A 14,688-nucleotide genomic window follows, 5' to 3' on the forward strand; every position below is an offset into this window, starting at 1 on the left:
GAAAATTGTCTGGATTCTTCCGGACTCGTTTGGATTTAGTCTGAGCTCATCTGGAATTGCGGAGTCACATCCGTTTTTTTTATTCAGAGTTGAAATTGAATTTGTCGTAATCAAAGTTATAGAGGATCCAAGACTTTAATCTGAATCACACTCAACTAGTTACCGCACCACTATACAGTAAAGTAAGTCCTAAGAACGCCTGGACGCCTCCAATGGGCATCGATCTTTGAATGACCTTGTAGAATCCAGCGCGTTGACGCGTTTGATCACCGGCCTCTGACCCAACTTCTGAAAATAAATACCGTAAGTCCCATGCCGTCTATGTGATATCCAACTCCATATCATGTAAAAAACCCGCCACCCTCTCCTCTGTTGTTCGCATTTAATGTGTAATATTTTGTTTTATTATAAAAAACTATCCTCAAATTTATTGCTTCCTTCCCTCCTACAACACTCAGAACCGGGTCGCCCGCCCGAATGTTACAAACAACACACACACCGCCTTCTCGTTTATCGTCGTTCACTTTAAATATGCTCGCAACAAGTACACGCACACACACACACACACACACATACGCTCGTGCGTGCTGGTGCACGCAAATGTCTCAAACAGCCTTTCTCCAATAAAATGTTTCCTTTCATCATCGTACACCCCACCCTTTCTAACTTCGTTCATGCTCCCGTTAACGGCACGATACAGTTGCAAAGGGAGGGACTGGTGTGTGTGTCTGTGTACTAAAGTGCTGCAGATGCTGTTCGTTGCAAAGCATATAAACGCCACCTTCCAACGTAACACGTACCACGTGGGGTTTGGTGGTTTTGGGGCTTTTCGCTCGTTCGCTTGCCGGGGTTTTACCTTATCACTTTTACAAACTAAACCAATAATTCTTGCTACTACTGTGTTCGGTACGGTGGCGTCCTCTATACGCTTGTTGTGCTACTAAACTGGGAATATCTGTGTGAGTGTTTGTCTATTTTTTTTGGGGGTGTTTTAAATAATTATTGCCTTTTTCAAGTCAAGTTCACTCTAACTCATTGCGATGTGACACGCTAACGTACTAAAATGGATAAAAACACCGCGATTACTGCGATAACACGCGCACTACGGTTCGACTGGGGAGGATAGGTTTCGGGCTGGGTGGTCACAGTGGTAGGCGCCTTCCTCCTCGGTTGATCGATGGTAACTAAAGTCTGTGTTAACTTGATTTCGCCCCTTTTCCGATGTTCAATAATGCCCTGACGTGCCCCACGACTTCTGCCAATAGACTTGTTTCCGGTTCCATTATTTGACTAGAGCGTGTACTTGCACACGGGTGTGTATGTTTGTGTCTGGTCATTTGCTGCTACTTTGCAGTTATTGGATTTGGTTGACAGAGAGAGAGAGAGAGAGAGTGAGAGAAAGAATACAACAAAACACCACAATTCCTTTATCACACCATCACGATTATGCGTGATCTTTCTCTCTCTCTCCCTCTAACAGCAGTAGAAGAAGAAGTGACTCTAATTACATTCCCTACCATCTGCACTGTACCACGCTGCATTCCTTACGCGCTACAATATCGTCCTTGCATTGCAAAAAAATCGACCACTGCAGCTCGCTCACACATCGTCTCACGTCGTGTGTCACAGGTCCAAAGTGAGTACAAAATACAAATACCGCCCCTCCCGTCCGGACGGGATCACATCTAAAACTGTCCACCGGTATGTACAAGTACCGTGCTGGGCCCGCCGGCCGGTGCCGCCGCCACCGGGTCGGCCGTCAGCATCGTTTCCTAGGACACCAGCCGCTTGAACCCGGCCCGATCGTGGCCGAGCTTCAGCTCCTCGTACAGCGACGGGTTCACCTCGGTCGCCATCGGGACGACCGCGTTGTCGTGGTTCAGCCCGGTCGTGGCGGTACCGTTCGCTGCCGCGTGCAGCGATTCCTGCCGCCAGTCGGCCCCATTGCCGACGCCCGGCCCGGACACGGCTGGAATCTTTTAAGGGGAAGACGTGGCAAAGTGTTATTAAAAGTGTTTTTTTTATTAACCCAACACCAACACCAGCTTACCTGCACATGCTCGACGTTCATCTCGCGCAGATAGCTCGGGTTCTCGAACGCGACGCCCCCGTTCGCCTGCTTCGGCCCGAACTTGCCCCGCTTCACGACGAAGAGGGCGGCAATCGCGAGCACAATCGCGAGCAGGCCGGCCACGATGCCGCTCACCACGCCCGCGTTCGTGCCGTGCGACGCGCTGGTGATGTGCTGGTCGCCGAGCGTGAACCGCAGCGGTTCCGAGAGGACCGACGCACCGAGATGGTTGCCCGCCTTGATCACCAGCTCGTACATGACGTGCGGCTTCAGGCCCTCCAGCTTGATGCTCGTCTCCTTCGCGTCCAGCCGGCTCGTTGCGAGCCCGTTGATCACGTTCGACAGGTTGTCGGTGACCGGTTCCAGATCGTGCCAGAACACTCGGTAGCCTTCGACCGTGCTGGGGTTCTTGGCCGGCGGATCCCACCTGTTGTTGTGTGGAAGGAAGCACAAATTATTAGCAAATTCAATTTCCTTCTCCACCCATTTGCCTTCTTCTTACCGAATCAGCACCTCCTCGTCGCTCAGCACCTGCACCTTCAGGTTCTGCGGTGGTCCCGGCAGCCGCTCCCGGTTCTCCTGGAAGCAGCCGACGATCGTGCGCGTGTGCTGCAGCGCACAGATGCCGGGCGGCGTGATCGGCTCGCCGCGGCACCAGTTCAGGCAGCGGCGCGGCACATCCTTCGACGCACAGCAGCCCCGGTGGTCCGACCCGTCCGCCGCACACCGCATCAGCTTGTCAAAGTCCACGATGCACTCCGGCCGGTCGATCACGCTCTCGATGTCGATGTAGAACGAGCAGGCGCTCATGCACGCGGCCGACACGTTCTGCGCCGCGCAGCACTCGGAAATGTTCGACGACGCAGCCGTGTTGCGGATGCGCACCGAGACGGCACGGGTGGACGAGCCGAGCGCGTTCTCCGCGTGGCAGAAGTAATCGCCCACGTCCTGCGAGCTTAGCTTCGCGATTGTCAGCGTCATCACGTACAGAGAGTTGTCCTGGGGGTGGAGAGGAAAAGCGATCAGTACAACGAAGGGATGCTACAACGAGGCTTGTGAACACTCACATCGACGTCATTCTTCATCGACATGTCATAGTTGCCGCCCTGAATCACCGGTACGCGTCCATCGTGATCCCGCCAGAACATAGTTTTCGGGATGGGACGGGCACGGATCGTACACTTGAGGTCCACGGACTCGCCCACCGATGCCACCGTAATGCCCGAAGCTTGAATGCGTGGTGCAACTAGAAGGTAGAGCCAAGCAAAAAGCCATTAGTGAGACCGTATTTAGCGGGGGAAAAAGGACACCCAAACGTACAGCTTATGTTGACCTTCTTCGCAGCCTGCATCGGGATGCCGTAACCGTTGTCGGCGTAGCAGGAAATGTGCTCCATATCCGTCGTGACGTTGTGGATCACCGTGATCATGTGGCGGGAGGTGTCCTGCCGCACCAGGTGGCCACCGACGTAAAGTGAAATGGTGGGCGCCGGATTGCCCATCGCTAGGCAGAGTATCGTCATGGAGCCGCCCTCGGTGATGATGTCGGACGGATGTACCGTCGGGGGCTGTTTGGTTGGGACAGATAGAGCCAAACACATCAATGCCAAATGATCCTACGATCTCTCCGAGAGCGAAACAATACTTACATCCACATAGGCGGGCAGGGCCGGATCCGTCCAGGCGACGAGCGTCTCCGACGGCAGGCTGGTGCCCTTGGACCCGATCGCCACCACGTACACGATGTGCTGCGTGTTCGGCAGCAGGTTGTTAACGCGCACCCACAGCAGCCGCGTATCGATCACGGTGTAGTTGTTCGCCACCTTGTGTATGACGCGATAGGTGATGCTTTCGTGCGGGTGGGAGAACTCGGGCGGCTGCCAGGACACCGTGATCCAGGTGGCGCTGTGCGCGGACACTGCCAGCGAGTGCGGTGGCGACGGAGCACCGTACACCGTGCTGGCCGAATCGGTGCGGGACGTGTTGATCAGCAGCATGGACGAGGGAAGGGATGTGCCGTGCTCGCCGCGCGACACTACCGTAATGCGGTACAGTGCTTTCGGCTCAAGATCTTTCAGCTCGATGTCCGTTTCGGTGGTGTTGAGTTCCTGTGGATGTTCCAATGATACAATACATCAGACCCTAATAAGATCCGGCACACGCGCGTCTACTTACATGCTCCAGCTTGATCACAGTTTCGTACATGGTCATGTTGTTCACCTTGCCGTACTGGACGAGATAGTCGGACGGTTTGTTTTCCGTACTGTTCGCATCCAGCTCGGACGGCACCCAGGCAAGCGAGATCGACGTGTTCGTGACGGACGTTACGTGCAGGTCCTCCACCGGCGCCGGAATGTGTCCAATGCCCTCCTCGAAGCACTGAATGATGTTCCCCGCGAAGGGTAAACAATCGGCCGGTGAGCTCGTAATCACCCCGCGGCACAGCGACTGACACTTGGGTGGAACGGCACGGCGGGCACAGCAGGCCGTATGATCACGCCCACCAGCACTGCAGCGCACAATGGTACCAATCTGGCCGCGACACGTATTGCCCAGCTTCTGGATGTCCGACATCTTGGCATCGTAACTACACAGTGGAGCACACTGGGGCAGCAATCCGGAAGCGTGACAGCACGCCGATATGTTGTAGTGTGTGTGGGCCGGTTCCGCCGTCACGTCACGCTTCGTCTGGAACACCAGGCGCGGCGAGGGGCCGCCCTTGCCGTGCGCATTCACCGCCACGACGAACGCTTCGTAGTATGTGGCCGCCTCCAGATCCTCCACAATGACCGGGGCTTGATCTTTCTCCAGCACGCTGTACTCCTCCCCACTGCCGAGCCGGCGATAGTGCAGATGGTACGCGGTGACCGTGTCGGGCAGGATCTTGGGAGGCTTCCATTCCAGCACGACAAAGTGGCTGGCGATTAGGGGGGCTTTCAGTTTCGAGGGAGGCCCGGAGAGCACGCCGTACCCCTGCAGCAGGCAGCTACTGTACTCGGACATGTACTGCAGACACTTGAAGTAGTTGAAGTTGATCGCCTTCACAGTGCCGGAGCAGAAGGAAAGGCAACCCTCGGGGATGCCACGGCTCTTGCAGCACGGCGTGTGGTCGATATTGTTCGCCAGGCAGGCAAAGGTGATGTTGGCCCACGGTGCGCAAACCATCAGGTCGGGCACCTCGGTGAAGTCCGCCTTGACCGGATCGCACATCTTCTCCAGGCAGGTCCGGTGCGTGATGCCCTTCTTCATGCAGCAGCCGCGTACATCTGGGAAGAAGTGGGGAAGTGTATTGGGAAGTGGATTAAGAAAAGAACTATAACTTGGGAGGCAATAGCACATTTTTCCAATATCTCAAATAGTGATAGGAAAGGTTGGCAAAAATCCGCAGTCGACTTCTATCTGACTCCCGTAATTTCGGAACAGCCACCAGAAGATAGGTCTGCCCAGAATTATCTGGAGTCGTTCAGAATCTTCTGGAGTCATCTGGAATCGCTTGGAGTCGTCAGGAGTCGCCTGGAATAGAAGTCTTTCGGTGTTCAACATGTTCATTGAGCCGGAGTCGTCCACATTCGCCCGGAGTTGGAGTCATTCGGAGTCGTCTGGAACCATCTAGAATCAGCCGGAGTCGGAATTCTAAACAAAGGCGACAAAAACGACTCCGCATGACTCCGGACGACTCTGAACGATTCTGGATGACTACGGACGACTTCAGACGACTTCTGACGACTTTGGACAACTCCGGATGATTTCGGACGATTCCGGATGACTTCAGTCGATTCCGGACGACTCCAGTCGACTTCGGACAACTCAAGACGACCCTGGACGACTCCTGACGACTCCGACACAGGGCAATTTTGGACGACTTTGGACCACTTCGGACAACTTCAGACGACTTGGAACGACTCCGGATGTCCGACATAACCGGACGATTTCGGATGACTCAGTACAACTCCGGACGACTCCGGACAACTTCGGATGACTCAGGACGACTCCAAAGTACTCCAACCCAAACGACTACGACTTCGAACGATTCCAACTCCAGGCGGAACTAGTGGTTCCTGTTTTGCAGGAGTCGCAATCGGACTAACAATAGTCGGAGTCGGATCGGAGTCGTGAATACACTCCAGAGAGCACATCACTAATCCCAATATTACAGGAAACGCTAAAAAATCATGTCTGGTAGGATATTGATTATGTACGCTGTACTCTCTTCATAATCAGGAATGTAAAGCAAAAATGTTGCAAAAAAAGCACGTAATAATTCAAGCCTAAATTATTCGTTACAACGGGGAAAAAAAAACAAGCGCCATACAGAGCTACATTCCCCTCTGCTTGGAATGCAGCTTTATCGATTTGCTAATCGATAGCCCGAAGTTCCAGGAACAGATTGGACGCTGCTAAACGATATCTCCTCCCGCACGCACGAAGAAGCGCAAAGGAGAATGTTTTAAAAAATGGATAAACAATCGATCGAACTTCAGCGAGGGAGGATAGGCGAGACGTCCTCGGCACAGCCCTACTAGCACTAGGTTAACGCTTTGGCACGATGTTTATCTTTCTGCTTCTTTCGTAGCTTCCTCGCGGAATGCAAAAGTCATGTCGTCCCGTCAATACGTGCCCGGGCAGTTGATTGTCGTTCTCCAATCCCCCCAACGCCTCAACTCGAAGCAACTCCAGTGACGAACTCCTTTGGACATGATTTGATGGTGTGCCGTTGTGTTACATTAAAACCACTCCCGATGTTATCGAGCGCATCTGCCGGGCACAGTAAGCTTTACACTGGGGGGTACACTGGGCACACAGTCATATTGACCCAGTGACTTGACTTTTCGCTTGCCCTTCTCACGTACCGCCTTGAACATGACTCTACCATTAGTGGCACAGTTTTTTTTAATGTGCTCGAGAAAAAAAAAACATCCCTGGACCACTCCCAACAACTCTATTATGATGTTCGGATTGAGAATGACGTTCGGGATTGACCGCGGACCACTTAATTGGCTAATTAACTTTGCTATCTCCACTGCGCATCAACTCCTCTTACCTGGCAGAACCGGTACGACGGCCACACTCGTCTGCTTGCTAACGACGCCACCCTCTAGCGTCAGCGCACGGATCCGCATGCTGGGCAGGCTCGAGCCGTGATCGTTGTGCGCGCTCACCGTCACCGTGTACATCGTGAAGGGCGTCAGGTTGGACAGGACGGCCGTCGTCTGGTCGGCCGACACCTGCAGCGTCACCAGGCCGCCGCCCTCCGCGCTCGTCGCATTCGCCAAATAGTCCTGATCGAACGCGTGCAGCCGGGTGGCATTGATCTGGTAGTACTTCACACTCCCACCCAGCCGCTCCGGCGCCTGCCAGCTAACCTGCAGCGACCGCTCGGTCAGCGGTTCCACCGACACGGACTGCGGTTCCGACGGCAGGCGCTGTATGTTGTCCAGTATGCACTGCAGCCCGGGCAGCGTGTGCTGTACGCAGGAGACGCGCGACTTGAGCAGATCGGTGAACGGTGTGTACTCGCCGCGGCACATGTCCTGGCACAGGTCCGGTATGCCCTTCTCCACACAGCACGGCACGTGGTTGCGCCCGTCCGCCATGCACCGCACGATGTTCGGGAAGTCCCGCTCGCACTGTTCCGGCTCGGCGCCCGCCGATCCGTCCAGGATGTTGTGCAGCACGCAGAAGCCCATGCACGCGTCCGACACGTTGTTCGCGTGGCAGCAGTCGGTGAAATCGTGCGTCACCAGCGGCACACCGTCCGGGCTGACCTCCTCCTCCGAGTCGGTGTACACGTCCGACGAGGAATCGTCCTCCTCGTCCGCTTCCGAGGTGGCACCGGCCCCTTCGGGGGACGCTGTTGACGGGGACGACGTGGTGCTCGGCGAGTCGGTTGCGTTCCGGCTGGTGGTGGCCGTTTTCTTCTTCGGCTGTCGCACTGCCGAGAGAGAGAGAGAGGAGATGGAGATTAGTGTTTGAAGCAGTTTTGCCTCCCCGCGGTGATAGTTTTACGAACACACAATCGCAAAAACCGCAAGAACATGCAAGCAAGCAAGCAAAAAATGCCGATTTTAATGGAAAAAGTTGTCAGTGCGCACGGCGTCTTCCGTGCGGGTCGTGACATCTTGGGAGGGCTTCGGGCGCAAAAGTATAGGGGAAGCAAAACTTTACCCTTGGTGACGCCCTCACAGCGCTGCTCACAGTTCCATTTAGATAGTGTGCCGGATAGCTAAGATGTTCTTAACTCCCGGTAATAGTGTTTCTCTATGGATTGTTTGGCGTTTGGAGTGCGAGAAGACTGGCAAAACTTTGATCATACTCTCTCTCGCGATGCAAAGAGCTTAACGGTCGTTTTAAATGAGTGTACGGAAAGCGAACGCTTGCCGAAAGTACATCCCAACTCTTACACATGCATAGAATTTGAATGCTTGCACAAAATTGTTTGTGTAAAATAAAGGGATCATTAATTTATGCACTGCTTTTCTTTTGCCATCCTGCCATGGCGTACCACCATCGTCAAGAATTTGACGCTTTTGCAAGGTACACGTTGTAATGAGCTCGTTGTAATGATGCAACAATACTAACACTCCCGACCTTGGCGTCGGGTATGCCGTTTGTTACATCCTTTCCCCTTTTGTCTTTTAACTCTCAGGGCGCCACAGCATTGAGTGTAAAGGTTTTCTTCGTTGAAGAAAGCAGACGGTAGAGACGGTCGTGATAAATACCTGTTAGTGGGTGGAAGCTCCTTACAATCGGGTCACTGTTCACCTCGCACACGTACACGTCGGAATCGTTCAGGCGCGTTTCCTTGATGAGCAGCACCCATACGTCACCGCCGAGTGGCGTTCTGCCCTTGGGTGCTGAAAGGAGGAAGAAAAGAAAAAGGAAACAAACAAACATATAAATAATAATGAGACGACAGACAAAAGTGGGAAGTCCTTGTGCAATGTCTGATTCCAATGGCAAACAATTGTTTTTGTTACATACAGTAAATATGAATGAGTCATAATTAAAACTATTTTCAGCATTGTTGAAGCGAAGGGAATAGTGGAGATGATGGGGGTTTTATATTTGTATTTGGCATTCCATTAATTTTAAAAAGAAAGCGATATTTTAATGCTTCTTTTATATGGCTTCCTATTGGAATTGGAAAATGAAGATGACATTGCTTGAGATACTTGGAGTTTCTACAGCACTTAGAGGAGATGAACATTTTGGAAAAAAAACTGGGATAGATTTCATATCAATGTTTCAGATTGTTGTGCGCTCAAGTATCACTGTAATCTGAACAAGCTTAAGGTGTTAGCTGTGTATAAAATAATTACTAAATTATTTGTTTCTTTTTATCAGTAAGTTTAACGCTTTTAATCTATGCTTAGCTCTGTATCGATTGTGTGCTCTGGAAGGGAACAACATTATTAATTTCACCCGGAGTATCAATCATCCGACAAAAACATTTTAATTCAATGCTACAAATTTGATGTTAAAGTAGATTAAGTAGTTGAGACAGCCCCTGAAGTGTTAGTCATTAAAACGCTTGGTTCTACAGAAACTTCTTTGATCGTGTGTTCTTTGCTGATGCCTCAAGGACAATGCGTTCTGTTAAAACGCTTAGAAATTTGCGGTTCGGACATGATTGTCACAAGACCTATTTATTAAAATTTAAAAATTGTCTTGGTAACAGTACATTACAGGGGTTTCCGAGTCAATTTCTAATGTGTACGACATTTTACATAGCGAGATGTGTTTCAATAGCAAATATTTTATTATGTATTGTGAGTTTCAACACATTTCAAGCTGGACTGAGTTTGACCGTTCTTTGTGATGTGTTGAAAATCATGCGTAAAGGTGTACATTGTCCGTACTCGCTAGTGTAAGCCAAACAATTTGGAGCCGCTTCAAAAAATGTTATTTTTCCATGTTTTTTTTCTTAAACTGGGTTGGATAAGTTTTGAAATTGTTGATTGAATAGATAAATATGTTGTGCAAGTAGTATTTCAGTCACATTCACATTAAAAACGGTGAAAAAGCTATTTAAATTTGAGATCGGGTACGACCATTCCCTCGTTGACCAAAAAAAGTTTTCACCAACCGCCGCCAGATGCGCTAGTGAAAATCAAAATTACGCTAGCGAGTATGGACAATGTACCTGAAATGAAATTTTGAGCTGATCTTGGAGGTGGTGAATAATGATGAGCACATTTGAAAGTGACTTGGAAAGCCCTGTAAAACAATTTACAATTTACAAACGTCAGATTTATGCCATGTGTTTCATGACCGTCATTAATATTCAAAAAAAAAAAATCAAACGATTCGTTAAACTCTGAGGAATTTTTATTTCAAAAAGAACTATTTTATGTGTAGAAAACTAGACACATAAAAACACACCCCTATCACACTTTCCAACTGGTTCTAGTGCTTAAAAAGAAACAAAATAACATAAAATAAGTAATGAAACATTTTAAAAGATCTTACCAAAGCTTTCTTTTTAACATTTCTTTCCGAAATGGATACAAGAACAGCGCAAAAAAAAACCCCGGTACCAAACATCAAAGGAAGTTGAAGTTTAACTTTCACTTTCCTCGCTTCACCATTTTACACCACAGTACACCGCGGTACATAAAACAGCGCAACAACTTCCCGCGAAATGGTCACTGGAGTTGCTAAGAAATTAAAGCACGAAAGGTTTCTCGTGGCTTTTGGTAAACGCAGAAGGAGAATAAAAAATAACAAGAACGAAAGAAAAGTCGAGTGCACCAGCAACACCACGACACACTTGCTCTAACGCTCGTAATGGGCTGTACGGGTGCAGTGGTTGCGCTTCTGTACCAAGAGGAAGCCCCTTTCTGCCCGCATTCAGCATCGTTTGATGGCGCGTTCGGCCACGGCCTGGTACTTTACGCGCTAAATCCCGTCCTTTCGACCGTGAGGAAGAGGAGCAAGATGTGAGAGCTTGCCTAGGGCTGAGGGAAATGAAAGTATCACTTCACAGGAGAGATGGTGGTGATGGTGCTTCAACGGGAAATGGTGTAACCCGTTCGTAACCGGACGGAGCAGGTAATGGTAGTCCGCTTACAGGTTCGTTGTCACACACACACACGCTGGTGCCAAGGAAAAAACGGAGGAAAATAATTAGCGAACACCGAGCTAGAAAAGTCTACAGGAAACAAGTTGTGGTAGTAGTGGTACTAGCAATAGTACAACCTGGTCGGTCTCCTTCGGTGTTTTCAGAAGTACAGACAACATTCTTGCCAACTCAACGCAGCACAAACCGGGAAAAGGAGTTCTAGCTGTTGTTGTTGTTGTTGCTGTTGCTATTGTGATGTTTTTTAACCACCGTCTTGCACCTTTTCGCCGGTCGGTGGTGGCTTCCCTTACGCTGAAGCGAAGCCCGCAACGAATTACACCGAGGTGAAGAAAATGGGTGGCAAATCGCATAATGGGAACGATGGGAAATGAAATTTAATTTTCTATTTCTTCGGAAAGTTCTTCTCGCTGTGGAAATAGTAGTGGTAGTAGTAGCAGTAGTAGTGGTAGTGCACTAACAAGGTTGTTTGCTTTTATTTTTATTTATTTTTCTTCGGCTTGGGTGTGGTAGAAGGATTTCTGGTTCTTTCTTATGTATGTAATTATAGTTCAAAAGTAGTTTGGCAAGGATTCAGATGTTGTTATAGAACCCAATTAAAGCCATTCTTTTTTGTTTGCTGTAAAAACACGCCGTTCTGGTGGTACAGTCGTCAACTCGTACGACTTAACAACATGCCCGTCATGGGTTCAAGCCCCGAATAGACCGTACCCCCACCCCACCATACGTAGGACTGACTATGGTAACAATAAGTCAAAGAAAACCAAGCTCACTGCACCAGTGGGTACAGGCCAGGCCTTGAACGACAACGGTTGTTGTGCCAAAGACGAAAGTCCGTAGCCAGGGATAAATCACTTCATAAAGGGATTCCAGAGGTTCTGATAATTGGGGGACATTTTTTTTACTCATTCGTACGGAAAATTTACTTTCAATTGGAATTGGACTCTATAGCACCTTTTTTGGACCGTCAAAATAGAATTTCCAATTGGATTTGTCCAGCAAGAGTGTCATAGTGTTCGATTATCTACATATATAGTTGATTTTGCATCAGAAGAGGTCAAGAAAGTATCCTACAACTACGAGAAACTCTAAAAACCCCTATTATGACATACCAAAGAAAAGATGTATATTTTTCTGGTTTACAAACACGTTTGAAATAAAATACAAAAAACCTGAATAACCAGAAAAAAACAGGAGTAACAGAAAGAAAAAAAGAGAGACAAAAACGACAGAAGGAATTATATAGACTCATATTAATTTGCAGTATTCAATCATGTAAAGCAAATTGTATGTACTAATTTCTGTATAAGATCAATTAGCAGCAAGAGCAGCTGAAACTGAAATTGAATTGGGGTTTGTATAGGGTTTCATAGAATTTCGAACAAAAAAAATGTTATTTGTAAAGATAAAACTGTAGTTGGGCATAAAAATTGCAGTTCAGATGAATTGGCATACTCCACTATTTATGGCATAAAGATAGCAATTCTTGCTTTGTTTGGATAATGACATCATGGCAACAAGACGATCGGAATTTGAATAAGTTGTATGAAAACCTCTAACAAAATCATGAAAACACAGAAATATACGATAAGACGATGGCATTCGCTCTCAAATTGTCATAATAATAGTCATTTTTAAAAATAGTGTCATTTCGATATTCATCCAAACGGTGAAGGAATTATAGCAAACCATCGATTGGTGATCGATCACACCATATTAGACTTAAAATCTTATAAAGTTTCAATGTGCAAAGACTGGGGTACATTGGCAGATGCGCTAGTGAAAATAGAAATTACACTAGCGAATACAGACAATGTCCCCCGGCCTTAACACTAGAATGCAATGAATTGAAACAGCTTGAAGCTTGTTCCAATGTGCTTGTGCGAAGCAAACTGTGGACTACTATGTCCAACAGCTTTTCTGATCAAGCAAACGCTTCACTACGCGCAGGCATCCACACCTGCAGCGTTACAAAACCTGTGCACCCGTTTCGTTAATCCTTGTTTTCACCCAAACGGGCGCCAACTGTTTCAAAACGCAAGGTTTCATCACAAATCAGACAACAATGCAATACACCGCCTCCCGTGATAGAACCGGGAAAAGCCGGATCGTAACGTAGCAAAACAATGGCGAAAATGAAATGGCTTCGTATCAAACCGGACGGCATTACAAAGACACACAACAAAAGGATGCCACTGTTCGCCAGTTAGCGGACGATGTGATGAAAACTTTTATCCTCTTACCTTACACCACGCTAACGCCCACCACGTTTGGGCACTGTGAGGCAAAAGATAAACAAACCAAGGAGCGCACAGACACACACCACACGTGTATCGGGGCGGTCTCCAGGCAATAGCCGCTTGGACAAAAAGGCGCAGAAAGCCGGATATAGCCAGGGCACATAGAAAGCCCGGACACAGAAAACTACTAACGCGACGGTTGTCTGTTTGGTCCGTCTGTCTTACGTGTTGATTTACTGAGCGATATGCGCGGGCGCGCGCGCAACATGGACCTTCCCACTCCGTGTCGGGTGAAATCGTTCAAGACCCATCACCACCCTCTTTCTCTATTTCTCTCTCTCTCTCTGGTCGAGTTACAGAGTCGTGTTCCGGTAAATCGCTTTTCCGTACCAGTTGACTGAAAAGCGTGCAAATGACACAAAGCGTAACCTAACCAACCGACCGGTGGTGCCCGTCTGCAGAACTACAGACAACGGAACTGTCCTGAAAAGTGTACGCGTGTGTTTGCTTTTTTTCTCGCCTGCCTATCTATCCATTCAGCACGCCCATTTCGATGCCGGACCCCCAAAGTCTGGAAGATCCTTTGATCTGGCTCTGTTGGCGTACTGTGAAGTTGTCGCTTGCAGGCGCGGATCCGCACGATGGACCAAAACTTCAGGCACCAAGTGACTGATGGGTAATCTCCAGCGGGTAGGTGGTTTGGAGAGACGATAGAGAAGAAATAGAGTACAAAGTATCTCATCCGTTTCGTCTACTTTTGGGGACGGCGGCTATGTGAGCAGTGCGTTTGTAACGGCTGTGTATTCTTCTAGCACGCATCGGAGGTCTGACACAGCGAAAGGATACGCTACGCTTGCTCCAAAGTGACACTGAATTATGCGTTTCGGTGAAGAATGCGGCGTACATATGCGGCAGTGCAGTTGCTACATTAATTGAAGTACTTGAGCTGTTGCGGTGCTCTTCCGTATGGTTGTTTGGCGTCGAGGTACGCAACATTTGTATGGCGTAGTTACTGCCGGAAACATAGTAATGCATTTTTAGTGCTTTTGAAAGGGTTTTTATATGGTTCGTTGAGTTCGGTGCGTTACGATGAGGGATGTGAGAAATTGACGAAAGTTAATCCCGGATGAAAAAGCATCTTCAGGGAATATTAGAGCATAATTTGCTCATCCTGAGAAAAATAACATTGAATCTATCGTTTACACCTCATATCGCAGCCCATCAGTCCTCTAAGATTCATGTTTAAAACAGATTCACAGAGTAGAACAAGAAGCTACTTCTGCTCCATTGGTACAACAT

The 14,688-nt window shown here is 48.8% G+C and overlaps 1 protein-coding gene across 4 annotated transcripts in view; it reads right to left on the minus strand.

Moving 5' to 3' along the window:
• Positions 1-370: 370 nt before the first annotated feature.
• Positions 371-14,688, minus strand: part of LOC120905112 (Ig-like and fibronectin type-III domain-containing protein 1) — a 115,171-nt gene continuing 100,853 nt past the window's right edge. For all 4 annotated transcript variants that reach the window (XM_040315837.1, XM_040315836.1, XM_040315835.1 and 1 more), the window contains 9 exons: positions 8,790-8,924; positions 7,112-8,002; positions 4,246-5,336; positions 3,720-4,178; positions 3,392-3,638; positions 3,139-3,317; positions 2,574-3,070; positions 2,051-2,498; positions 371-1,976 (listed from right to left, as the gene is read on the minus strand). In XM_040315837.1, coding sequence (XP_040171771.1) covers positions 1,773-1,976; positions 2,051-2,498; positions 2,574-3,070; positions 3,139-3,317; positions 3,392-3,638; positions 3,720-4,178; positions 4,246-5,336; positions 7,112-8,002; positions 8,790-8,924 — 4,151 coding nt within the window. In that variant the 3' untranslated portion in view covers positions 371-1,772. The remainder of the gene's footprint in view (positions 1,977-2,050; positions 2,499-2,573; positions 3,071-3,138; positions 3,318-3,391; positions 3,639-3,719; positions 4,179-4,245; positions 5,337-7,111; positions 8,003-8,789; positions 8,925-14,688) is intronic.

Source organism: Anopheles arabiensis, chromosome 3 (assembly GCF_016920715.1).
Source record: "Anopheles arabiensis isolate DONGOLA chromosome 3, AaraD3, whole genome shotgun sequence".
In the NCBI taxonomy this organism is placed as follows: Eukaryota; Metazoa; Arthropoda; class Insecta; order Diptera; family Culicidae; genus Anopheles; species Anopheles arabiensis.